The sequence below is a fragment of the Pan paniscus genome, chromosome 16, assembly GCF_029289425.2.
Source record: "Pan paniscus chromosome 16, NHGRI_mPanPan1-v2.0_pri, whole genome shotgun sequence".
NCBI lineage: Eukaryota > Metazoa > Chordata > Mammalia > Primates > Hominidae > Pan > Pan paniscus.
The window spans coordinates 30,519,818-30,547,472 of record NC_073265.2 but is presented as its reverse complement, the minus strand read 5'-3'; the positions used below and the strand labels follow the sequence as shown (position 1 = coordinate 30,547,472).

The 27,655-nt window shown below is 42.6% G+C and overlaps 1 protein-coding gene and 1 long non-coding RNA gene across 2 annotated transcripts in view; both read right to left on the bottom strand.

Moving 5' to 3' along the window:
- Positions 1 to 189: 189 nt before the first annotated feature.
- Positions 190 to 21,869, bottom strand: LOC103782963 (uncharacterized). Its single transcript, XR_608463.5, has 4 exons — positions 21,715 to 21,869; positions 20,466 to 20,604; positions 19,729 to 19,818; positions 190 to 8,681 (listed from the first exon to the last, which is right to left on the bottom strand). It is a non-coding gene; the product is annotated as an uncharacterized LOC103782963 (long non-coding RNA).
- A 2,070-nt stretch (positions 21,870 to 23,939) lies between these two features.
- CHP1 (calcineurin like EF-hand protein 1) overlaps positions 23,940 to 27,655 on the bottom strand; it is a 50,634-nt gene continuing 46,918 nt past the window's right edge. Inside the window, exons 6-7 of the mRNA XM_003826608.6 lie at positions 26,946 to 27,068; positions 23,940 to 26,497 (exon numbers count right to left, since the gene is read on the bottom strand). Coding sequence (XP_003826656.1) covers positions 26,444 to 26,497; positions 26,946 to 27,068 — 177 coding nt within the window. The 3' untranslated portion in view covers positions 23,940 to 26,443. The remainder of the gene's footprint in view (positions 26,498 to 26,945; positions 27,069 to 27,655) is intronic.

Genomic DNA, 27,655 nt, shown 5'->3' with positions numbered 1-27,655 from the left:
AATGGCTGCCTGTTCCATTGTACAACACACTGGAAACTGCTACAGCTAGGTCTCAAGTAACCTGGTCCTTTGTTCTTTAACATCTGAAGAGTACTTTGGCACAGGTCTTTGGAAAGGCTCCTTCTCCCATCATCAGTATGTACTGCATTATTTAAAATTACCCATTTCAAGTAACGACACACAATGAGATTTCAGTGCATTCTCAGCCCATGCTGCTTTATTGCTAAAATATATATATACACAGGTGCAGAGCTTCCAACTTTTTTAACAGTTCCTTTTTACATCAAAGAATTAAATTTCTTCAAAAACCCCAAAGATGCATAGATTAAGAAGCAAGCTGCCTTTTGTAATACTTAAAATAATATTCAATGAAACGTTATACACCAATGGTGCAATGGAGAATATGGAGGACAGCAAGTAAACACAGTGAGCAACTCTTATTCTTACAAGGCAGTAAGTAAAGTATAATGTGAAGGACAGGCTAAGATAATCTTTCTGGTTATAAGAAATGGGTCGGTTTTATGATAAGTGCCAAGACTGTTACTGTTTAAGGATTGATGATAATATATTACCAGAATACCTTTCTTATCCCTGGGAGAAAATACTTTTTCACTGATGGAATGATATATCACCAAGGGAGAAAAAAATCTGAATACTGTCAGTAACTAAGATACCTATTCTGACTTTAAAGAAGATTTAGGACTTCATGGAGAAATCTGTGATGTTTGGTTTCCCAAAATTAAGTATTTTAATGTGCCTTAGTGGAATAATCGGAGGAATTTAGAGAAACTCTGTTCTTAATCTTTACTGGCTGACAGACATGCTATCATATCAAGTAATTGGGGAAGACAAACTATATTCAGGATATGACATCTCACTTCATATATTTCAATGGAAACCAAACATCACAGTCACAAGAAGTCTAATTCAATTCTGAACCACTGAAAAGTTAGTTACCATTCCACTTTATTCATTCCCAAAGTTATTTGTAGCAAAATCCTACAGGAAAGAATGAAATAAAAAGTTTTCAAAAAATTTTTTTCAATCATAGAATGTAAAACCTTGAATGTGCCTTGTGAAAATCATTTAGTCTAATCTTGAATTCTATTTAGGCTTGTTTCAGACATCATGAATGCCATTTTTACGTCATTTGTCACAATCACTTGTACTTACATAAGGGTTATTTTTAAAGTCAGGAATTTTCTCAAGGAAAATTTTAAGCTACTACAGGCCAGGTGCAGTGGCTCACACCTGTAATCCCAGCACTTTGGAAGGCTAAGGGGGGGGCGGATCACGTAAGGCCAGGAGTTAAAGACCAGCCTGGCCAACATGGCGAAACCCCGTCTCTACTAAAAATACAAAAATTAGCTGAGGGTGGTGGTGCATGTCTGTAATCCCAGCTACTCGGGAGGTGGAGGTTGCAGTGAGCTGAGATCACATTGCTTCACTCCAGCCTGGGCGACAGAGTGAGACTGTTTAAAAAAAAATTTTTTTTTAAGCTACTGCAATAAATTTGTTTATTCATCAAATAAAATAAATAGCAAGGATTTTCTTCTATTGGAAAAAATAGATAGCAAGGATTTTCTTCTAGTGGAAAAAGTTTCTCCTGTTTAACCTGGCATTAAAAGCTTTAGTCAAGAAATTGTAGTCTGGCCAAACCCATCAAGGATAAAACTTTGGCTATAAAATTTGTTTAAACTGTTTTTTATGCAATAAAATAACAAACTAACCACAGATCTGTCAGTATTTTCAGGACTATTCTACAAAAAGGAAGTCTCCCTTATCGCAGGGGTACTTTATAGTTGGTCATTGGTAGTTGGTACCAGTATCATCCACAACATGTGCCTAGTCATCTGAAAATCCTGAAATAGTGGAAATATGTGCATCCTGACTCTTTTCAACTCAAATCCCAGTTTTAAAAGACCTCAAACTTTGTCTACATAAACCATATCATAAACAAACCCCATATCCATATCTAGTTATTTTACATACTCCATACTGGCATTCCCTACTTTCCTACTCTTTCTGAAACTCTGCACCTTTCTGATTATTATAGCCATAGCAGCTAGTTTTATTCAGCATGCTTAGTTTGTGTCTTTTGTTTTCAAACATGCTTGGGGACTAATGGAACCAGGCAAGTGGTTAGAGGGTGGGCACTGCTACGCCCTAGTCCTGACAGTTTGAATGTCTTGTGGTTGCCCCTGTTTATCTTCTACTTCCCATTTTCAATGGAAGTAAGAAAAATCCTTTATTAAAACATGAAAATAATCTGAATATATTCAAGCTATTGGTCTTAGTCTCTATTGCTTCATTATTAACAAATGCATATATAAAATAACTAGTAACCACAACACTGGACATTTTGAGTCATGCATTAGAATGTTCGTACTCTAAAACCAGAGTTAAGGTCCTGTCACTATTGCTTGCACTTTCAATCAGACCCAGTTTGAGTTTAATAAGCATGCAAAATAAATTCCTTGATTCAGAGGAATTAGGGGAAATAACAAGGATCCATGCAAGTTTCAACTCAAAAGTTGGGTTAATAATTGCTTAGAAATGCAGGTAGAAGCTCCACATCTATCACAATGCTGCTTCAGAAAAGGGATAGGAGTCATACACAAAAATGTTAAAATTAGGACCACTAGTCAGTTTTAAAAGGCTTATATGCAAATCCTGGTCCATCTGAGTAGAGAATGATGTACAAACTCTGGGAAAAGAAAGAGAATTGAGGGATGTAGAGTCTTAAGGAGCTGTTAATTTTCTTCGCGATTTACTGACAACTATAACAGGAGAGCATAGGTGGTTTAGGGGGATGGTTAAGATGCTCTTAGGCAGAATGGTTTCTTTTCTGATTCATGCTAATGAGCATTACCTGCATAGCTCCCTGGGGAAAAAAATGATAACGAGCAGGGCTAATACAATGTAAACTCAAGCTATCAATACCCTGAAATTTAGCACAGCCCTCTGCTTTTAAAAACTGTTCACCAAGGGATCCTTCCAAATAGGATATAATTAATAGCCAAGCAATGTTCATTAATAAACTAGAAGAAATCTGCTTGAACCAACAGCACCATGAGGATGTAAACTCCTGGAGGCCAAGAGTCTTCATCTTTTTGCATATCACAGATACAAGAAGAGTAAACATGAGACCACAGTAACTTTGAAAAGTAATTAACTGTATACTTTCAAGACTATGAAAAACTCGTAGTATATTTTAGCATTTAGATGTATTAACATGGCTGTTAAGGGTAATCTTTAATTGTTCCAAGTAACTGAACTGCTGACATCATTGTACTATGTAGCGCTGTCCCCAGATAGTGCAGATGTCTGAATATTGCTTGGTTATTCCCATGTCTCTAAGACCAACTGACAGCATAGGACATTTAAAGAGGAGCTATAATCAACTTAACATAGCCTTTTCCCTGTGTGTTAGTTGTCATGTAAGAATTAAATATTAAAGAGGCACTATTTCTTAGATCTACATCACTTCGTTTTTTCCCTGGGAAAACAAAGACCCAGTCTTTTCAGGGATAGTCAAGGTGCTAAAAGGCCAAGATAGACATCAGGTGAAAGGGAGTGAAGTCACCCTAGTTCCACTATTATATTCTGATGTGAGCTGTGTGGTTCCTCAGATCAAGAAAGAAACTAGTTTGCTGGGTTCTCATTGATAAAGAATAAGCAGTCACAGGCCATAGGACACATCTATATTAGACAAGGTTTTACACCTCACCCACCGGAACATATTCACTGGCTATTCCTTTCAGTCCTTCTGCTTTGCATCTTTAAATCCTAACTCCCTAATCGTAAGCATGAGAGAAATCCGGCTTATCCATGTTCTTGGGAGTTTTTTTAAAACATTAAACTCACAAACTTCTCTCCCTTTAAAAAAAATGTACCCAGGAAACCAGTGGAGAAAGATGAGGAGACAAAGCAGAAAGTATACCATTCTACAAAATAAATGCCTGTTGCTAAAACATCGTAAGCAAAAAACCCATAGAGCGGCTTCAGTGGGGCTGTAGTACATTTGTTTCCAGGTTAAGCACTATAAAGGTTTAATTTCAACAGCTCTAACCCTCTGATTTAGGAAACAAACAGGGTCTTTAACCTTTAACTTACAAAAAAGATTATTTCTCACATCAAGATAAATTCATATACATTCATACTGTTCTAAAAGAAAGTACCTTTCATATGCTCTTTATCCAGAACATTTTTTCCTTTTGTGCATTTTTTGTTTGTTTGAGGTGGAGTCTTACTGTCACCAGGCCGGAGTACAGTGGTGTGATCTCAGCTCACTGCAACCTCCGCCTCCCAGGTTTAAGCGATTCTCCTGCCTCAGCCTCCCGAGTAGCTGGGATTACAGGCATGTGCCACCATGCCCAGCTGAGTTTTGTATTTTTAGTAGAGATGGCATTTCACCATGTTGGCCAGGATGGTCCTGATCTCTTGACCTTGTGATCCGCCCACCTTGGCCTCCCAAAGTGCTGGGATTATAGGTGTGAGCCACCGCACCTGGCCTTTGTGCAACTCTTGGTTGCAGAGCCCCACAAACTCCAGTAGTATCACTTATTCTATTGTACAACCTTGCTAATGCAAATTACTATACATGCACAAACTTATTGCTACTAAAATTCTACCTCTTGAAAATTACTATTCATTTTATGGCTTTTTTTTTTTCAACAGGAAATATCCTTTCCTATATATTGTGCTATTCTGTATTCACTACCTTTTCAGTTTTTTTTTTTTTTTTTAAGTTAAATGCTTTTTAGTAATGGATTCTCCCAGGCACTAAACTACTTAAGCCAGGAGTATAACTACTTCAAATACACTATGAGAACCTAAACTTGGGTCTCTGGAGATCTGCTGCCAGAGTCTACTTGTTCTAACCTGTGTATGCACAAGACACACCACATTATAATAGTTTTGCATTTGCTATCATACATTAGTTATGTAGAATCTGTGTCAGCAAATGCTGGACTCTCCCTAATACTGAAATTTAAAAATCACCTCAGAAAACTGCCACTTCTGAGTTCTCAAGGCAGCTTTTAGAGGTAGGAATTCCTTCTCTACAGAAAGCTATCTTATTCTCTCAGAACAAAACGACTGTTTTATTTCCACAAGTAAAGTAGATAAAAGTGAAAGCTGTCTGAGGCTTACTATACCCAAGAGAAAAAGTCTACTTACTACGTAGCAACCTAGGTAGGTGCCACCCAGCTACATTTCCAGTTCTCATGAAAAGTTCTGAAAATCCCATCAATAGACAATTCAGCACATTTGGAAATAGGAAGAGCCCTAACAAATAACTGAATACTCCAAATTACTGAGTGTTTGCACACAGCATGCTGCAAACAGGAAATGTAAATGGTCTGCAGATTAGAAAAGCACTCACTGAAGCAATTAACAGCATCTCCGTAAGACATGCAAAATGTAATTTCTTGACATACAAGGAGTAGGAAAATAATGAACCTAAAAGACATGCCACGTTAAGACATGAAAAGAGCAGGCCAGGTGGATTACTTGAGGTCAGGAGTTTGAGACCAGCCTGGCCAACACGGCAAAACCCCGTCTCTACTAAAAATACAAAAATTAGCTGGGCGTGGTGGCACGTGCCTGTAGTCCCAGCTACTCAGGAGGCTGGGGCACGAGAATCACTTGAACCCAAGAGGCAGAGGTTACAGTGAGCAAAGATTGTGCCACTGCACTCCAGCCTGGGTGACAGAGTGAAACTCTATCTCCCCCCCACCCCCAAAAATGAGCAAAGCAGAATAATTAAATGCGGTCTCATTTTGACTTGAGGTTTCATAAGACACAAAGACAGCTGGTTTCCAGATACCTTATGGAAAGCTAAAATGTCCTCAAACATAGTATCTCAGATTTTGACCCCACATTTCTATTCATAAATGAGTCTTTTGGGCCTTAATCTCTTTTCCCCAGGAAGAATATAACAGATTTAGACATTATGGAAAAAGAAAAGGTTTAGATTTTCCACTCTTTTTACACTATTTGTTATTATCAATAATTCATCCTGAAGTTTAAAATCACTAGACTCATGCACTAACCCCTAACATGGCACTACAATATGCTACCAAGCACTAATGCTTACAAAACTATACACATCTCAAAATGGAAGACATTGGTGATTTTGTTGTTCTTAAACAACTTGTAACATTTGTCCACAAGTATTAAAATATACATATATATATATATTTCTATTGCACATATCCCGGTTTTAACTTTTCAAAAGAAAAACTGCCAGCTAACATGGATGAGCAAGGGAAAGGAAGGAAGCATGGCTACAAATCGACGTATAGTCCTGCCTAAAATTATAGCTTTTCCTATCAAGGGGACCAAAATAGACAAGAAAAAAATGTAGATGTGTTAATTAAACACTGGGCAACTACAGCTGGAATATATCCATTTTGTTAAATGCATCTGGTCTGAAGCATGGAAGATATAATTTCAAGAGCATTAAACACTGGTTCTCTCAACTGTATATAAAGCATATAGAGACGCTGAGTCTGATAGCTATTCAAACAAGTGGGCCAGAGCTGGTTTCAATGGTGCCAAAAGTACAGGTACTCTACCCCCTGCCAAATGATCCTACCAAAAAAGATGCCAGAAGTACACAGAGAAGATGGGTTTAACAGACACCTGGAAAGTGTCTCCATTCTCCATGATATGACATTTTCAACATACTAGTGGAACCCATATATGTAGGCTCCATTCTGTCTTGAACAGTTCCAAAATATTAAAGAAAAACATCAGGAAGTTGGTAGATTACTTAAGAGAAAAATTTGAGTTACTTTTAACCAAAGTGATTTCTACTATGCTTTTATCACTCAGTAGCTGCCCTCAAAAAAAGAAATATTTTATATATAATATGTAATTATTTTACTGAAAGTATTTTTTACCCATTTCAAATGGGCTGATTGACCAATCTCACTAATAATAAGAGTGCTCACCATTTCCCATTTTAGGCCATTTTTATCACTCTCAAATTTTGGTGAATCTTCCCTAAGTTCCCAGCATCACAGCATTCATGGACCTGAGTAAACATTCCAGAAAACACAGAGATGTTCCAATACTCTGTTCTTAATTTCATCTAATTAGTTTTAAAATTTATTCTCTACTCACAAGAAGCATAAATAAAGGTTTCACTCTTATATAAAGACCTGACAATACATACAATGGTCCTCTGCTGATTTGGAAGCAAAGACAGTTTTCTACGACAGTCTGTTCTTTATAATGTATAACTGTTGTGGGAAAAAAGAAAATCCATTTCTTATTGTAATTATTTTTCTTATTTGAGGTTTCTTTTCCACGATGACCCAACCACAAGTTTGGGAACATTGCTTCTGAGGCCCATTCTCTGACGAGAAAGTTCAGTCCCAACTGGGGAAAGTACCTGAGTCCCAGCCTTTTCAGCCTAGAAATCAGGCTGAGCGTGGTGGTGCGCGCCTGTAATCCTAGCTACTTGGGAGGCTGAGGCAGGAGAATCGCTTGAACCCGGGTGGGAGAGACTGCAGTGAGCAGAAATCACGCATCACTCCAGCCTGGGCAACAGAGAGAGACTGCCTCAAAAAATAAATAAATAAATAAATAAAAATCAAACATCCAAGTATCCACCTTGGGTTGCAGGAAGAGTTAATCTTATGCGTTTATAAAAAAAATGTAACTATATAATGTGAAACACCATAAAGTCAGATGGCACTGCATGAGGGATTTTTGCTTCTTTTTCTTAAGGAAAAGGAGTTACATGGAAAATTCTCTCATCCTCCCCCCTCTGCCCCCAACTCCTCTATGTCCAAAGTTTTTTTTTTATTTTTCTGAGACAGAGTCTCACTCTGTCACCCAGGCTGGAGTGCAGTGGTGCAATCTCAGTTCACTGCAACCTCCGCCTCCCGGGTTCAAGCAATTCTCCTGCCTCAGCCTCACGAGTAGCTGGGATTACACGTTATCTACCACCACGCCTGGCTAATTTTCTATTTTTAGTAGAGATGGGGTTTCTCCATGTTGGTCAGGCTGGTCTCAAACTCCCAACCTCAGGTGATTTGCCTGCCTTGGCCTCCCAAAGTGTTGGGATTATAGGTGTGAGCCACCGCACCCGGCCTAGGTTTTTGTTTAAAATTGGGCCTTTGTTCCTATTCAGTAAATCTATGTCACAGGATGAGCCAGGATTTAAATATACAAATATAAATTTTTAGTATCTTTCACGTCAAATTAGAAACACATATTTGGAATTTACTGCTGCAGTCTCAACTGTGCTTATCATGGTAGTGGCTGAAACTGGAAGACATTTTTTTTAAACCCTGAAGTCATTCATACTTTCTGCTACTTTAGTCTTCTTGCTTGGAATGAAAAGTATTCACAAATACCACCACCTAAGCACCTGTTTCAAATGAAACTCAGCCTTCTGCTTGCAAAATGATGTCTTTATAATTAAGCAAACAGCAAAAGACCCATACGAGTTGCTTCTTTCTTCCTGGAGATGTTAGCAGGATAACTGGAATCCTAGGAGCTCCTCTGTGTTGAATTTGAGAGGCAGAACAAAAAGAAAAGTGGCCTTTTCCATTCCAAATCATGGAGGCAATGTGTAGAGAAGTGATAGCCACATTTCAAGAACAGGGAAAGTAACTGGGTAAAAGAAGCAGGACTACCCACTCTAGGAGACAACATAGAGACACCTAGAAATACAAAATAAAAACAGAAAGATTAGGACAGGTACTTTTGCATAAGCTGACTCAAAACAATATCTAAAATGTAAAGAAAAGAATAGGCCGGGTGCAGTGGCTTACATCTGTAAACCCAGCACTTCGGGAAGCCGAGGCGGGTGGATCACCAGGTCCGGAGTTCAAGACCAGCCTGGCCAACATGGTGAAACCCCGTCTCTACTAAAGATACAAAAATTAGCTGGGCGTGGTAACGGGTGCCTGTAGTCCCAGCTACTCAGGAAGCCGAGGCAGGAGAATCGCTTGAACCTGGGAGGCAGAGATTTCAGTGAGCCAAGATTGCATCACAGCACTCCAGCCCAGGCAACAGAACGTGACTCCGTCTCAAACAAACAAACAAACAAAAGAATATTTTGGATTACATATTATCTAAAAGAAAATGACCAACCATAACACCAAATTCAGTACTATTATCAGAAAAGCAGTAACAGCTAGAAAAAAAAAATACAAGCATGATACAAAAAAAGCTGGATTTATACAAGCATGATACAAAAAACTTTTGCATATAAAACATTTTTGTTTGTTTGTTTTTGTTCTTTTTTTGAGACAAAGTCTTACTCTGCTGCCCAGGCTGGAGTGCAGTGCTGTGATCTCAGCTCATTGCAACCTCTGCCCCCTGGGTTCAAGTGATTCTCCTGCCTTAGCCTCCCGAGTAGCTGGCATTACAGGCATGTACCACCACACCCGGCTAATTTTTGTATTTTTAGTAGAAACGGGGTTTCACCATGTTGGCCAGGCTGGGTTCAAACTCCTCACCTCAAGTGATCCACTCGCCTCAGCCTCCCAAAGTATTGGGATTACAGGCGTGAGCCACTGGGCCCGGCCACATTTGTGTTTTAAAGTAGCACTGAGCCAGGTGCAGCAGCTCACACCTGTAATCCCAGCACTTTGGGGAGGCTGAGGCAGGGGGATCCCTTGAGCCCAGGAATTGGAGACCAGCCTGGGCAACATATCAAGACCCCACTCTACAAAAAATAAAAAATTAGCAGGGCGTGGTGGTGCCCTCTTGTGGTCCCAGCTACTTTGGAGGAGGCTGAAGCAGGAGGATCGCTTGAGCCCTGGAGGTTGAGGTTGCAGTGAGCCATGATTGCACCACTGCACTCAGCTTGGGCAACAGAGTGAGACTCTGTCTCCAAAAAATAAAAATGAAAAATAAGGTAGCACTGCATCTTCGCTTGCACCTCCTATCAAAAGAAAAAAGAAACAAAAATAAACACAAATAGCACTGTACTCCAAATTTGATATCTAAATATATAATACTCAAAAGCATACATATCTTACTCTGAATCACCTTCAACTACCAGCAATAAACGATATTTTATAAAATATAACTAAGTAAAATATATACTGTTCCATTATCACCAAATGTAAACATGTAAATACTAAATCAAGGCCAGGCACAGTGGCTCACGCCTGTAATCCCAGCAGTTTGGGAGGCCTAGCGGGTGGATCACCTGAGGTCAGGAGTTCAAGACCAACATGGCCAACATGTTAAAAATACAAAATCTCTATTAAAAATACAAAAAAATTAGCTGGGCGTGGTGGCGGGTGCCTGTAATCCCAGCTATTCAGGAGGCTGAGGCAGGAGAATCACTTGAACCTGGAGGTGGAGGTTGCAGTGAGCCAAGATTGTGCCACTGCTCACCAGCCTGGGTAACAAGAGTGAGACTGTATGAAAATTTTTTTTAAAAAGTACATCAAGTTCATTGCTGCTAAATCTAAAAACTGTTAAATTTGCAAAAAGAAGCTAGACACAAAAGGGCAAATATTGTATAATTCCACTTACATCAGATACAACAGTCAAATTCATAGAGATTTAGAGTAGAGAGGTTACCAGGGCTGTGGGAGCGGAGATGGGGAGATTAATGAGTACTGAGTTTGTTTGAAATGATGAAAAAATTCTAGAGATAATGGTAATGGGTATACAACAATGTGGAATATACTTAATGCCAATAAATTGTACACTGTAAAATATTTAAGAGTTTTGTTATGTATGCTCTACAATAATAAATACATCACAGATGCCCGTCAAAGGCTTAAATGATTTTAGTTTACAAAAATGGCCAATAGCGATTCGCTAACTAGTCTTTCTAGCCCACTATTTTCAGTCTGTCATATACATTAAAAAATACCTCAACTGTAAATTGAACCTAAATAACCTCTTCTGGTTGAAGATAGGGTTCTTATTCAAAGCCTAGGAAAGCCAAACGTATATTAATCCAGAATCAAATCAGGAGGAAAAATAGTGCAGAATTTGCACTTGTTGCAAAAGCAGCATGGAAGAAGAAAAAGTAAAGATCCACAGGTACACCTTTAGAACCCTATGAGCAGCAGGGCTGCTTCATTACAGAGGCTGACTTGAAACCCAGGAGGTGGAGGTTGCAGTAAGCTAAGATAGCGCCATTGCCCTCCAGACCAGCAACAGAGCAAGACTCTGTCTCAAAAAAAAAAAAAAAAAAAAGTGTATGTAAAAAAAATGCACACCTTGGCCGGGTGCGGTGGCTCACATCTGTAATCCCAGCACTTTGGGCGGCCAAGCTGGGAGGATCACGAGGTCAGGAGTTCGAGACCAACCTGGCCAACATGGTGAAACCCCCGTCTCTACTAAAAATACAAAAATTAGCCAGGTGAGGTGACGGGCGCCTGTAATCCCAGCTACTTGGGAGGCTGAGGCATGAGAATTGCTTGAAACCGGGAGCTGGAGGTTGCAGTGAGCCGAGATCAGGCCACCTGCACTCCACCCTGGGTGACAGAGCAAGACGCCGTCTGGATGGGGAAGGAAGCACACCTTGAACATATATAAACTTTGTCCCCCAATCTATATCTTAATATTAGGCAATAACACTAGCAAATCATAAGCTTATATTCTCTTCAAAATGCCCAATTTCATATCTCAGACATGACTATTCAATTTATACACTCTTACACACAGGTATATATGTGTATGTATCATTAACGGCAGGATGTAACTAACCCATTTGAGGATGGCTGTCTGGGCACAGTGGCTCACACCTATGATCCCAGCACTTTGGGAGGCTGAGGCGGGGAAAGACTGCTTGAGCTCACGAGTTCGAGACTAGCCTGGCCATATACTGACATTCTGTCTCTACAAAAACTGAAAAAATTAGCAAGTGCGGTGGCATGTGCCTGTAGTCCCGACTACTCAGGAGGCTGAAGTGGGAGAATCGCTTGAGCCCAGGAGGTGAAGTTGTAGTGAGCTGAAACTGTGCCACTGCACTCCAGCCTGGGCGACAGTGAGACCCTGTCTCAAAACAAACAACAACAAAACTCAGAATGGCTGAATAAATAGCAGCTTAGTGTAAAAGCCAAAATTTATGACCTTCAGTTCCTCCTAAGATCTGCACCCTGATCTCTTCTGACCATAGCTCGATCATGGGCTCTAACCACAATGGACTCTGCTCTTTCTGAAACGTTAGGCATGCTCCTTACAGCCTTTGTAGTGGCTGTTCCCACACTGGGAAGACTCTTCCCCCAGGTATCTGCGTAACTAGTCCCCTTGCAGGTCTCTAAATATCATTTCTTCAATGAGGCCTACCTTGGGCCCCTATATAAACCTGTATCTTCCCCTCATCCTACACACAGATACTCTCCCAACACTGCCCTTTATCCTGCTCTACTTTTCCCTTTATCCACAGCACGTGACACTATCTAGGAACTTACAAGAGGTACTTATTTCATTTCTCACTCACTGTTTTGTCTAAAATGTAAGATCCACTGGAAGGATCCTGTTTTGTTCACTGATGAATTACAAGCACCCAGAATAGCATGTGACCCATGGTAAGCACTTGATGAAAATCTGTTGAATAGTTTGGGTGCCGTGGCTCACCCCTGTAATCCCAGCACTTTGGGAGGCCAAGGTGGGTGGATCACCCAAGGTCAGGAGTTCGAGACCAGTCTGGCCAACATGGCAAAACCCCATCTCTACTAAAAATACAAAAATTAGCCAGGCATGGTGGCATACACCTGTAGTCCCAGTTATTTGGGAGGCTAAGGCAGGAGGACAACTTGAGTCCGAGGGGCAGACGTTGCAGTGAGACGAGATCGCACCACTGCATTCCAACCTGCGTGACAGAGCGAGACTTTATCTTAAAAAAAAAAATTAAAAATTAAAAAAATCTGTTGAATACATGAATAGTAGGGCTCTTAAATGCTTAGCCAACATGAACTAAAAATATAATTAGACACAATCTAGAAAACCTAGTTTTCTTTGAGATGGAGTCTCACTCTATCGCCTGGGCTGGAGTACAATGGCACAATCTCGACTCACTGCAACCTCTGCCTCCCAGGTTCAAGCGATTCTCCTGCCTCAGCCTCCCGAGTAGCTGGGATTACAGGTGCCTGTACTATGCTAATTTTTTTTAATTTTCTTTGTATTTTTAGTAGAGATAGGGTTTCAGGATGTTGACCAGGCTGGTCTCAAACTCCTGACCTTTTTTTTTGTATTTTTAGTAGCGATAGGGTTTCACCATGTTGACCAGGCTGGTCTCGAACTCCTGACCTCGTGATTCACCCACCTCGGCCTCCCAAAGTGGTGGGGTTACAGGCGTGAGCTACCACAACCAGCTGCTGAAAATCTAGTTTTCTGGATTTATCAACTGCAACTATACAACGGATACACAAAACTTACAAATAAATTTCCCCTAAAGTTGGCCTCACATTAGGTACTTTCAAGTGGCTGAAGTTACTCACTTGCTTACTGGTGCTGATTATACAAAGTAACTTTCTACTAAAAAACCTGACTTATTGGGAGGATCGAAAAGGAGAACAGGCCGGGCACGGTGGCTCACGCCTGTAATCCCAGCACTTTAGGAGGCCGAGGCGGGTGGATCACCTGAGGTCAGGAGTTCGAGACCAGCCTGACCAACATGGAGAAACCCCATCTCTACTAAAAATACAAAATTAGCCGGGCGTGGTGGTGCATGCCTGCAATCCCAGCTACTCGGGAGGCTGAGGCAGGAGAACTGCTTGAACCCGGGAGGCAGAGGTTGCAGTGATCTGAGATTGTGCCACTGCACTCTGGCCTGAGCAACAGAGTGAAACTCCGTCTCAAAAAAAAAAGTAAAAAGACCTCAAATCAACCAACCTAACTTTAAAGGAACTAAAAACAATAAGAAAACCAACGAAATCAAAAGCTGGTTCTAAGAGGGTCATGGGAATCTCCAAATCTGTAGCCACTTGGTCGAAAATGCAGGTGGCTGGGGGTACCTCCAAAGTACAGCTGGCATCTGAAGTGAGGATAGTCTTGTTGAGGACCATGCCCTTTGACCTGTGAGGTCTATGCTAATTCTTGGGTGGTGTCAGAAATGTACTGCCATGGCCAGGCTCAGTGGCTCATGCCTGTAATCCCAGCACTTTGGGAGGCCAAGACCGGCGGATCACGAGGTCAGGAGGTCGAGACCATCCCAGCTAACACCGTGAAACCCCGTCTCTACTAAAAATACAAAAAATTACCTGGGCGTGGTGGCAGACGCCTGTAGTCCCAGCTACCTGGGAGGGTGAGGCAGGAGAATGATGTGAACCCAGGAGGCAGAGCTTGCAGTGAGATTGCGCCACTGCACTCCAGCCTGGGGAACAAAGCGAGACTCCGTGTCAAAAAAAAAAAAAAAAAGAAATGTATTGCCATGTACCACTTGATGTCAGAATACTGACCAACAGAACAAGGAGGAAGTGACAGTGAGTGACTTCTGCGGCAAAGTCATAGAGTAGACTATGGCTTTTGCCTTATTCTCTTAGATTGCTTGTTTAGGGAGAAGCCAGCCACCGTATAAGAGTACTCAGACAGCCCTGAAAGAGGCCTACATTGGGAGGAAATGAAACTTCCCCCTAAACAGCATGAATGTGCCAGCCATGTAAATGTGTCACCACAGAACTCCATCAGACTTCAAGCTTTTTTTTTTTTTTTTTTGAGACGGAATCTTGCTCTGTTGCCCAGGCTGGAGTACAGTAGCGCGCCATCTCTGCTCACTGCAAGCTCCGCCTCCCAGGTTCATGCCATTCTCCTGCCTCAGCCTCCCCAGTAGCTGGGATTACAGGTGCCCAACACCACACCTGACTAATTTGTGTGTGTGTTTTTAGTAGAGACAGGGTTTCACCGTGTTAGCCAGGATGGTCTCGATCTCCTGACCTCGTGATCCGACTGCCTTGGCCTCCCAAAGTGCTGGGATTACAGGCATGAGCCACCGTGCCTAACCAGATTTCAAGCTTTTAAGAGACCCTAAGCCAGAACCTCCCCAGAGCTAAGCTATTACCAAATTCTTGAGAGACGTAATACATATTTGTTGTTGTTTTAATCTACTGAGTTTTGGGTTATTTGTTATACAGCAATAACTAATATACTTTGCTTCCTCTAAGGACAGAGAGAATGATGTATCCCAGGAGTTAGTGCACCTTTTTTACTTCACTATGTAAATAGGGAATTTAGAATATATTTCACAAAACACAATGAATACTATTATCACTATCAATCAAATTAAGTTTATAAGTATCATATTAAAAAAAAAACCTTCCTAGCTGGGCGTGGTGGCAGGCCTGTAATCCTAACTATTCAGGAGGCTGACGCAGGAGAATCACTTGAACCCCGGAGGCGGAGGTTGCAGCAAGCACCAATGTACTCTAGCCTGGGCAACAGAGTGAGACTCTGTCTCAAAAAAATAAATAATTAAAAAAAAAAAAAAAAACTTACCAGGCGCGGTGGCCCACGCCTGTAATCCTAGCACTTTGGGAGGCTGAGGGGGGTGGATCACCTGAGGTCAGGAGTTGGAGACCAGCCTGGCCAACATGGCAAAACTCCATCTCTAATAAAAATACAAAAATTAGCTGGGTGTGGTGGCAGACACCTATAATCCCAGGTACAAGAGAGGCTGAGGCAGGAGAATAGCTTGAACCTGGGGGGTGGAAGTTGCAGCAAGCTGAGATTGTGCCACTTCACTCCAGCCAGGGCAAAAAACCAAAACAAACAAACAACAACAAAAAAACTTGCTGGGCTAGGTGCTCAATTTCTGCCCCCTAGATAGGGATATACTATGTCGATGTAAAACTGTTGCTTGAGCAAAAATTTAAGTTGTCATTTATCAAATATTTATTCAGTGCTTCCTTTCTTTGAAAATTCTAAATTATTTATTTGAATAAATATATGCACGAGGTAAGGTAAAATAGGGTAAACAGTGTTTCTGGCATATCCTTTTAGGAATATTCTATGGCTACAAAACATCTCTAGAGACATTTCCCACAAATGAAAGCACACTATATATTGTTCTGTACCTTGCTTTTTCTGTTAATGTATCTTAGAGATCATTCCATATCAGGACAAAGTACCAGTCTGTAAGTAAAGTACTACCTTTGATGTACTTTATTTACATCAGTTCTCTATACCATATATATATATATATATATACATATACATATATATATTTTTTTTCCCCTGAGACAGTGTTGCTTTGTCGCCCAGGCAGTGGTGCAATCTCAGCTCACTGCAACCTCTATCTCCCAGGTTCAAGCAATTCTCCTGCCTCAGCCTCCAGAGTAGCTGAGACTACAGGCACGTACCACTATGCCCGACTAATTTTTGTATTTTTAGTAAAGACACAGTTTCACCATGTTGGCCAGGCTCATCTCTAACTCCTGACCTCAAAGAACCCACCCGCCTTGGCCTCCCAAAGTGCTGGGATTACAGGTGTGAGCTAACACACCCAGCCTACAGATGGATATTCAGATTACTATAAATATTGTGCTATACCAATGTCAAGTTTCTATTATTGTCTACTTGGACTTAAAGTTGTAAATCCAAGTGGTAAGGCCTTCTTCACTCTAAAGGGCATTTTGCCTCATCAGTTTTTATTCCCTTTCTTACTACTGATATATATATATATCAATCATATATATCATATATACACACACATATATACATATACATACAAAGATTGTTTTATTTTTCAATGTTTTTATTGTGATAAAATACACATAAAATTCACCATATTAACCCTTTCGAGTATACAATTCAGTAGTATTAAGTACATTCATACTGCTGTGCAACCATCACCGTAATCCATCTCCAGGACTCATTTCTTCTTCCCAAACTGAAACCTTGTACACATTACACAGTAATTCCCTCTCGCTGCCCTTCCTGCAACCCCTGGCAACCATCATTCTACTTTCTGTCTCTATAATTCTGATGCTGCCCAAGCTGGGGTGCAGTGGCTATTCACAGGCACAATCAGCGTACTGCAGCCTTGAACTTCAGGCCTCAAGCAATCCTACTACCTCAGTTTCCAGAGTAGCTGGGACTACATACAAGGTTTCAATCCTTGAAGCAGTTGTACACTGAATGGTTTTCATATAATTAATCAAGGTATAAGTAGGTGTTAATGGGTTGAACTGTGTCCTCCCAATATTAGTATGTTAAAAGTCCTAGCCCCTACTACCTGATACTGTGACCTTATTTGGTAATAGAGTCATTACAGATGTCAGCAGCTAAGATGAGGTCATTAACAGAGCAGGATGGACCCCAATCCAATATGACTAGTCTCCTTATATTAGGACTCAGATACACACACAGGAATAACTTCATGTGAAGACTGGAGTTATGCTGCCACAAGTTAAGGAACCACAAGAAATTAGAAGGACTGGAAATTTTCTTTTCAGTGCATTCAGAGGGACGGCCCTGCCAACACTTTGGTTTTAGACATCTGACCTTTATTTATAACTATCAAACAATTTCTGTTATTCTAAGCTACCCAATTTGTGGTGCTTTGTTACAGCAGGCCTAGGAAACTAAAACTAACACAGTAGGTATGAAGCCTATTTTGCAGATATAATGTCACTGTCAAGAAAGGACACACTGGCCAGGCGCGGTGGCTCACACCTCCAATCTCAGCACTTTGGGAGGCTAAGGAGGGCGGATCACGAGGTCAGGAGTTCAAGACGAGCCTGCCCAATATGGTGAAACCCCATCTCTACTAAAAATACAAAAATTAGCTGGGCGTGGTGGCAGGTGCCTATAATGTCAGCTACTCAGGAGGCTGAGGCAGGAGAATCGCTTGAACCCGGGAGGCGGAGGTTGCAGTGAGCCGAGATTGCGCCATTGCACTTCAGCCTGGGCGACAAGAGCAAAACTCTGTCTCAAAAAAAAAAATTAAATAAATATATTCTAAAATTTGCCTGGTTTAAGAGAAGAATGAATTATTATTAACTGTTCGCGGGAGTGTAGATCAGAACAGCCACTATGGAAAAACAGTATGGAAATTTTTTTTTGAGACGGAATCTCACTCTGTAGCCCAGGCTGGAGTGCAGTGGCGCGATCTTGGCTCATGGCAACCTCCGCCTCCCAGGTTCAAGCGATTCTCCTGCCACAGCCTCCTGAGTAGCCAGGATTACAGGCATGAGCCACTGCGCCCAGCTGGGAAGTTTCTAAAGAAATTAAAAATGGAACCACCACATAACCCAGCACTCCCTCTTCTGGGCATATAACCAAAAAACATGAAATCACTTCATAAAGATGTCTGCACTCCTATGTTCAGTGGAACATTATTCACAATAGCCAAGATACAGAAACAACCTAACTGTCCATCATCAATGGATGAATGGATAAACTGTAGAAACTACAGTGCATATATATGATGGCATATGTTACTCAGCCCTAAAAAAGAATGAGATCTTGGCCAGGCGCAGTGGCATATGCCTGTAATCCCAGCACTTTGGGATGAAGTCAAGAGTTTGAGACCAGCCTGGCCAAAATGGTGAAATCCTGTCTCTACTAAAAAAATATAAAAATTAACCAGGCGTGGTGGCGCACACCTGTAATCCTGGCTACTTGGGAGGCAGAGGCAAAAGAATCGCTTGAATTAGGGAGGCAGAGGTTGCAGTGAGCTGAGATAGCACCACTGCACTCCAGCCTGAGTGCAGTGACAGAGCAAGTGCTAAGACAGCAAGACTGTCTCAAAAAAAAAAAAAAAAAAAAAACAAAACATTTTGCCATTTGTCACAGCATAGATGAGTCAGGAGGACTGAAAGAAAAACATTGCACAATCTCATTTACATGTGAAATTTTTTTAAAAAATCAAATATACAGAGTTAGAGAACAAAACAGTGATGGGGGAGTTAGTAAAGGAAGAGATATAGGTCAGAGAATATAAAGGAACAGGTACGTAGGCTGAACAAGTCTAACGATCTAATGTACAACATGACAACTATAGGTAATAAAATTATACTGTAAACAGGATCCAGCTAAATGAGATTTTAGCTGTTGCCACAAAAACAAAATAGCTATGTGAGACAATGGATGTTAATTTACTTCACTGTAGAAACCTTTTTACTATCTATATGCATCCCACAACATCATGTTGTATACCTGAAATATACACAAAATTTATTTAAATAAAACCACCCAGTAACATTTTTTTTTTAATCGTTATTTTTGTGTGAGATGGAGTCTGTCTCTGTGGCCCAGGCTGGAGCGCAGTGGCGCAATCTCGGCTTGCTGCAGCCTCCGCCTCCCAAGTTCAAGCAATTCTCCTGCCTCAGTCTCCCAAGTAGCTGGGATTACAGGTGCGTGCCACCACACCTGCTTAATTTTTGTATTTTTTGTAGAGATAGGGTTCCCCCATGTTACCCAGGCTGGTCTCAAATTCCTGACCTCAAGTATCTGCCCACCTCGGCCTCCCAAACTGCTGGGATTACAGGCGTGAGCCACCGGGCCAGGCCTATTTTTCAATCATTTGATTTCCTTCAATCTAATTAAACATGTGTCTGTTTTCTTTAGACAGTAAAAATTATTGGTAGTTTGAGCAAATGATCAAGATTACTCCTTTTTATTTAATACATTTCTTTTGTTGAAAAATAAAAGATTTAACTTAAATTTCAATAGCTTACAGTCATTTTTCATGTTCGTCTTCTGCTGAAGCTAACGGCTTATTGTTCCACTTCTATGTACCTGTTTTCAAGCTGCTTAAACAGTATTTGGAACAATTAGCCCACAATTACTTACTTGCCAAGTCCTGAGTTCAGAATTTTGTTTTTGAGATGAATATAAAAGCACCTAAAGGTCAAGGAAAATTTTCTTCCTGTGATAAGGAACCTAAAAAGAAAAAGAACATTAAGGATATGGCCCTCACTGGTGCTAGTAATTTTAGTATACAATATTACTCAAACAGACAAGCCATTGTTAAAAAAAAATCAATATCATAAACTATTCAAAAGGAACAGTAAGAAAGCAGTTACTCTCTACCTGCACTGGCATTAATTTTAAAAAGATGTCAAGTCTTGGAGCAATGGTTCTCAAGCTTTTATGAAACAGTGTCCTCTTTGAGAATCTGATACTATGGACCTTCTTCATCCCACAAAAATGTATAATTGTGCATAAAATTTCCAGTAGTTTATGGACCCCTACTTAAGACCTTTGTGTCAGGCCTCTGAGCCCAAGCCTGCACGTATATATCCAGATGGTCTGAAGCAACAGAAGAATCACAAAAGAAGTGAAAATGGCTGGTTCCTGCCTTAACTGATGACATTACCTTGTGAAATTCCATCTCCTGGCTCAGAAGCACCCCCACTGAGCACCTTGTGACCCCCACCCCTGCCCGCAAGGACACAACCCCCTTTGACTGTAATTTTCCACGACCTACCCAAATCCTATAAAACTGCCCACCCCTAACTCCCTTAGCTGACTCCTTTTTGGACTCAGCCCGCCTGCACCCAGGTGAAATAAATAGCTTTATTACTCACACAAAGCCTGTTTGGTGGTCTCTTGGCACGGACGCGCCTGACACTTTGCTTTAGTGTAGATGACCACTCCCCTCTATAAGGTAGGGAGGAAGAATGTTCGGTTAGTTCCTCTCCTCTGGCCGATCTTTTTTTTCTTCTCCTGGATGAGACAAAGACAAAAAAACAAAAAATAAACTGACAGAGCGACAAAAAAGGTCTCATATAAAAGTCCTTCTGTGTTATTTTTCAGCTCTAGCAAATCCAGGGCCAACAAAGAGCGTACCCAAAAACATTCATTTGTCTAATGGTGTGTCCGTTGGAACTCAACTAATGTGCCAGTTTTAAACAGGCCACACCAATTCAGAAACCTAGTAACAGGAACTTTCCTAGAATCTTACCTGAGAGACCGGATGAGGGGTTACAACAATCCAAATTACAAAAAGAGACAAACCGTTCGGTTAAAGGAGAACAGAATACCAAATGCCTCAGTGTTGACACTGTGCAACCCCACCACTTTACACAAACTACGTTCTAATAACATTTCCCTATCATTCTGTCTCTATAAAAACAATATTGTACACTGAACTCCTGTACTTCTGGGTCGGAAACCAAAAACGGTGAATTCTATCAAGACCCTGGCATCAGCCAAAATTAATGCGCCATTAGAACGTTATCAGGACATCAGTGCCAGAACCGCTTACTCAGATCATAAAAGTTTGGGAGGTGGGTGTGGGAGCGGACGGCTTTAGTAAAAGTTGCACCAGGATGTCCGCGATAAACACACTCGAATGCAATTCCCAAGGGGAACCTGTTACAAGTCTCAAGGTCAACGGGCTGGGGATACAAAATACTCAGAGCCACAACAGGCCTCAACTGATACCGCTGACGGGCAAAGAGGGGGAACGAAGTCCTAAGGCGAGGGGTATAAGTAAATCAATAAAACAAAGATATTCTTCGAAAAATAAATCGATGGCAGAAGCAGCGGCTGCCAGATACAGCCCCGTATGGGTGCAAGCAGAAGGCACAAAGGTGGCTAAAGGCACGGCACTGGGAAGGACCGAGACGGGCTGAGGGGTGGGCCGTGCAACACACCCAGAAGGCGGGTGACGGCCGCCCTGGAGCCGCCGAGGTTGGAACCCCCGCCCAGCCGAGGCCGAGGCCGGCTGCCCGCAACTCGCAAGTTCCTGCGCGCTTCCGTACCCGGCCCGGCTGGGCCACGCCACCTCCTCGGCGCCTGCTCGTCCCACCGTCACTGGCCTTCTCGGCTCACCTCGCACGGTCCAACAGATGCACTCGGCCTCCCGGGGGCTGCTCGCCCCCGGCCCAGAGGCCAGTTTACAGCGGCACGCCTTACTCCGCCATCTTCGCAGCTTCTTAAGGTGGCCAACCCTGCGGTGGGCCGTTCCCACAAGCCCCGCCCCCGCCGCTGGGGCTGAGTGTTTATTGGGCATCGTCTTGCTCGCGCGCGCTCTCCTTGCGTCGTAGGTTGGTTGGAATGCACGTCAATCAATAGCACTCGCCCCACTCTTTCGATCCGGATTGGGTCCCAGAATTGAGGTAACACGGAGAAATGCTTTTGTAATTCAATTATAAAGAATGTAAAATTTCCGCCGTAGAAGCTGTACCACGTGGTAAGATAGTGTGGCTAGGCCGCGTGACTATTTTAAGCCACTGTTAGGTTAAACTGTAGTACTAATAATTTCATTCTCAGGCCCGAGGGTTTTTGTTTTGTTTTGTTTTTTGAAACAGAGTCTCTCGCTGTCGCCCAAGCTGGAGTGCAGTGGCGCGATCTTGACTCACTGCAACCTCCGCCTCCCGGGTTTAAACGATTCTCCTGCCTCAGCCCCTCAAGTAGCTGGGACTACAGGCGCATGCCACCACACCCAGCTAATTTTTGTATTTTTAGTAGAGACGAGATTTCACTACGTTGGCCAGACTGGTGTCGAACTCCTGACCTCAGGTGATCCACCCGCCTCGGTCTCCCGAAGTGCTGGGATTACAGGCATGAGCCACCGCACCCAGGCTTTTAATCCAGGGGTAGCACAACACCTAGGGAAAAAATTTAATGGTTCCAGTTTGTCTCTGTCTTTGACTCTTAAAGGGCCCAAACGTTGTCCTGCTGTTTACAGCTTTGGTCAATACAGGAGAGAAGGATTCGTCACTTTTCTGAAGGCCCTCCTGCATAGAGGAAACCTGCTGTAACTGGCAGTTTTGTTGTTTGCTACACCCAACTGTAGGGCATCCTTTCTTCTGCATCATTTCCCAGAGGGGCAGGTGTCAGGCCTCTGAGCCCAAGCTAAGCCATCATATCCCCTGTGACCTGCACGTATACATCCAGATGGCCTGAAGCAACTGAAGATCCACAAAGAAGTGAAAATAGCCTTAACTGATGACATTCACCATTGTGATTTGTTTCTGCCCCACCCTAACTGTTCAATGTACTTTGTAATCTCCCCACCCTTAAGAAGGTTCTTTGTAATTCTCCCCACCCTTGAGAATGTACTTTGTGAGATCCACCCCCTGCCCACAAAACATTGCTCCTAACTCCACCACCTATCCCCAAACCTGTAAGAACTAATGATAATCCACCACCCTTTGCTGACTCTCTTTTCCGACTCATCCCACCTGCACCCAGGTGAAATAAACAGGCTTGTTGCTCACACAAACCCTGTTTGGTGGTCTCTTCACACGGACACGTGACAGCAGGGAGGGTATACGTGGGGTGGCTCCTCTTCGGGGTTATGACAAGCGGGGCCCAGCGTAGGCAGTGTAGGTCCACTGTGCTTGCCAAACACCAAGAGGGCTGTCATCTGGGTGGATTCTTAGAAATGCAGATTCCTGGCCTGGCGCGGTGGCACACGGCTGTAATCCCAGCACTTTGGGAGGCTGAGGCGGGTGGATCAGCTGAGGTCAGGAGTTCAAGACCAGCCTGGCCAACATGGTGAAACCCCAATCTCTACCAAAAATACAAAAATTAGCCAGGTGTGGTGGCACGTGCCTGTAATCCCAGCTACTCAGGAGGCTGAGGCAGGAGAATTGCTTGAACCTGGGAGGCGGAGGTTGCAGTGAGCCAAGACTGTGCCATTACACTCCAGCCTGGGCAAGAGTGAGACTCCATCTCAAAAAAGAAATGAAAAGAAAAAGCCATGTAAAACCAGAGTATGTCACCGCTGAGGCTGCACATGAATGAGGAGGTGGGCAACTTAAGGAATGGACATATACTGGATTTTTAGGCTTTTCTACATTTAAGGAGTCAGGGAGTCAAGAATAGAAATTGCGTCTTAGCTGGAATGAATGGGAAGTGGCCACGGCTGACAAAACCATGTCGAAGCCAAAAGTGTTGGCCCCTCGATGAATGTTTCCACTTCATGTATCCAGGCAGCAGCAGAGTAGACTGCAGCTGACAGTACAGACATAAACTTGAGTAAGGGAGACACTGTGATTTCAAACTTGAAGGGACTAAGTTACATAAAATTCTTGTAAAATGGACAAAAGTTATTTTGTTTCAACCACAAGTATTTATTGATGGATCGAAGATACAATTTTAATGGAACAATAAGGCACAACCGTGGATTAAAACACTTTGCTATACAGCCAAAAGGGGGGAAAAGCTATAACCTTAGGAACTTTATGCCAATCAAGAAGCCTCTAAAGTACCTCTCTAATAGATCAGTATCAGACATTCTTCCCTTTTACATAATTCCTATATTACATCACTTAATCATAAAATCTGACTGATACTTCATAAAGAATTCCTCATTCATTTATATTTGAGCCATCCAGCCTGGCTACTCCCCTGTTCTCCACCCTTTTCCATCACTTTGCAGTGGTATTTTTAAGCAATCTTCAATAGTTTTCCAAAGCAAGGAAACAAGCAAGCAAGCAATGAGTCAGAAAGTCAGCCAAGGGCAGATGTGTGGCTAAATACACTCATAGAGACATACATTAGGATAGCAATAGCCTGATTCACTTAAGTCTAAACTAAGCTGACTTGGCAGAAAAGTTGCTGTGGCTCGCTCAAAGACCTGTAATGCCACCTTAGGTTGTGCTACTAGTGCCAGACCTCTTGTTTTTAAGGGATTAGCAGTGGTCTAAACAAGGAGCCAGGGAGCTAATGTAACCAGGCAGCTAATGACACAACAGTCAATGCTTTGGACATGTATTAGGAGCAGACTATGGCTTCCGTCATTAACATTTGCCAAGTGTAAAATTCATAAAGAATTTTGCGGCTGAGCACGGTGGCTCATGCCTGTAATCCCAGCACTTTGGGAGGCCGAGGCAGGAGGATCACCTGAGGTCAGGAGTTCAAGACCAACCTGGCCAACATGGTGAAACTCCCTCTCTACTAAAAATGCAAAAATTACCCAGGTATGGTGGCACACGTCTGTAATCCCAGCTACTTGGGAGGCTGAGGTGGGAGAATTGCTTGAACCCAGGAGGCAGAGGTTGCAGTGAGCCAAGATCACGCCACTGCACTCCAGCCTGGGTGACAGAGTGAGACTCCATCTCAAAAAAAAGAATTTTGTGCAAAACTTCAAGACACTAAGGAAACAATCTTTAAATATTTTGGACTGGGGCCAGGCGTGGTGGCTCACACCTGTAATCCCAGCACTTTGGGAGGCTGAGGCAGGCGGATCACGAGGTCAGGAGTTCGAGACCAGCCTGGCCAACATGGTGAAACCCTGTCTCCACTAAAAATACAAAAAATTAGCCGGGCATGGTGGTGCACACCTGTAATCCCAGCTACTTGGGAGGCTGAGGCAGGAGAATCGCTTAAACCCAGGAGGCTGAGGTTGCAGTGAGCGATCGCACCACTGCACTCCAGCCTGGGTGACAGAGCAAGACTCTGTCTCAAAAAAAAAAAAAAAAAAAAAAAAAAAAAATTTGGACTGGGATATTAGGCACTTCCGTAACACTAATATTTCTACTTGGAAATGTGAAGTGGAAAACATTCCAGTGCACATAACACTGAGGCATAAACCATGCTGCAAAGGTGTGAATGCATGAGGCTTTATAGGGTGCCCAGCCTCCTTGTTAAAAAAAAGCCATGAGAAAGTCCCTAGGCATATTGTCAGAGCAGCCATTCTGGTGGTAACGGTGTCCCCAAACTAAGCAAACCTGTAAGCATACTGCTGCTTTTTCAACAGTCAACATTGCACTAACAAGAGGAGCCACACAGGTACAAAGTTGAGAATCAGAGGCCAGAGATAGAGTGATGTGGGCAAGCAACCTAGAAGACTTGACTCCATACCTCTCACCAAGGCCACCTTTCAAAAAGGGTATCTCCACCCAGCAGCCTTTGATGACAGAGCAGAGTGCAGAGGATGGTCTCATACTTCTGAGAGAAGTATTGATTACCAAAAAGCTCCTGGAGAGGCAACATCCCAGAGGCCCATTTAATAATGAAGGTAAATAAAAACTGCCAGACCCCTGAACTATCCTGCCAAGTCAGAAATACATATATAGGACATAGCTTGTGGTGCCAAGTAGAACAGAGGAGATTTTGAGGCTTAATGAAAAGCAGAAAGACTGCCAGAGTAAGTGAACAGTATGTTGGAAGACAGGGAAGTAGGAAGCAAAGAACATATAAAAAGGATGAAGAAGCATGCTGGCAGACTCGCTGGAGGGAAGGCAGCAGGGCTACAGTCTACATCTGGTGAAAGAGCTTTGCTGGCTTGTTCTTGGCATGGTTGCCTCTCTCACTTTCTCAGACTGGATGGATGTGTGGCATTCAGCAGCAGAATGGGGAAGATGATATTTATAAATGAAGAACTAGTGAATGGATACTGAACAGAAATATATAGGGTGTACCATTCTGTAATGCCCTGTTTATACACCAAAGGCAGGTTTGTGTTGACAGAACATATTTGGGGTTGTCATGCAACAGCAGTAGTACTTTGGGAGAAGGGGAATGAGGGGGTGGAGGTGGAGTTGGTAGAAGGAGGACTTTCAAGTTCCAGTTCTTAAATACTAGACCGCAAGGAACAGTTTGGTCTCCTTTAGTGAAGAAATCGGATGCTCATTTTCTGTTCTACATCCACCTTCTCCAAAACCTGGGGGAGAAAACCAGTAACAGTTACAAAGGTTATGAAGATTACAACACTCCCAAGCTCTTATCTGAGTAATGTTTTCCCCCCTTCCTCCTGTGCAGTAAAACGTAACTTTTTTTTTTTTTTTTTTGGAGGCAGAGTCTCACTCTGTTGCCAGGCTGGAGTGCAGTGGTGTGGTCTCGGCTCACTGCAACCTTGGCCTCCTGGGTGCAAGCGATTCTCCTGCCTCAGCCTCCCAAGTAGCTGGGATTACAGGCACGCGCCACCACGCCTGGCTAATTTTTGTATTTTTAGTACAGATGAGGTTTCACCATGTTAGCCAGGCTGGTCTTGAACTCCTGACCTCGTGATCCGCCCACCTTGGCCTCCTAAAGTGCTGGGATTACAGGTGTAAGCCACCGCGCCCAGCCACTAAAACGTAACTTTTTCAAACAAGAAGTAAGTGACCAACCTTAACAAATTCTGTGAAAGATATGGCACTGTCCCCATCCTGATCAGCCTCCTGAATGGTCCTGTCTGCGATGCTGCCCAGCTGCTCATCTGAGATATTTACTCCGACCATCATGCGTAGCACCTGGAAGACCAAGAGCCAGGAATTACAAGGGCCTTGGGAATCAGAGGGACTCTTTACTAAGATTAAAAATAAAGCTATCACCATCCTCCTTTTCCTTTGATGCCCTCAAATACAGTCATGCACTGCATAATAATGTTTTGGTTAATGACCGACTGCATATATAATGGTGGTGCTATAAGATTATAATACTGTATTTTGATGAGAACATATGGACACAAAAAGGGGAACCACAGACACTGGGGCCTACCAGAGGGTGGAGTAGGAGGTGAGAGAGAAACAGAAGAAATAACTACTGGGTACTAGGCTTAGTACCTGGGTGGCGAAATAATCTGTACATCAAAACCCCATGACAAGAGTTTACCTACATAACTAACCTGCATATGTAGCCCTGAACCTAAAAGTTAAATTTTTTTCCTTTTTTTTTTTTGTTTTTGAGACGGAGTCTCACTCTGTTGCCCAGGCTGGAGGGCAGTGGCACGATCTCGGCTCACTGCAAGCTCTGCCTTCTGGGTTCACGCCATTCTCCTGCCTCAGCCTCCTGCGTAGCTAGGATTACAGGGGCCTGCCACCGTGCCCGGCTAGGCTAA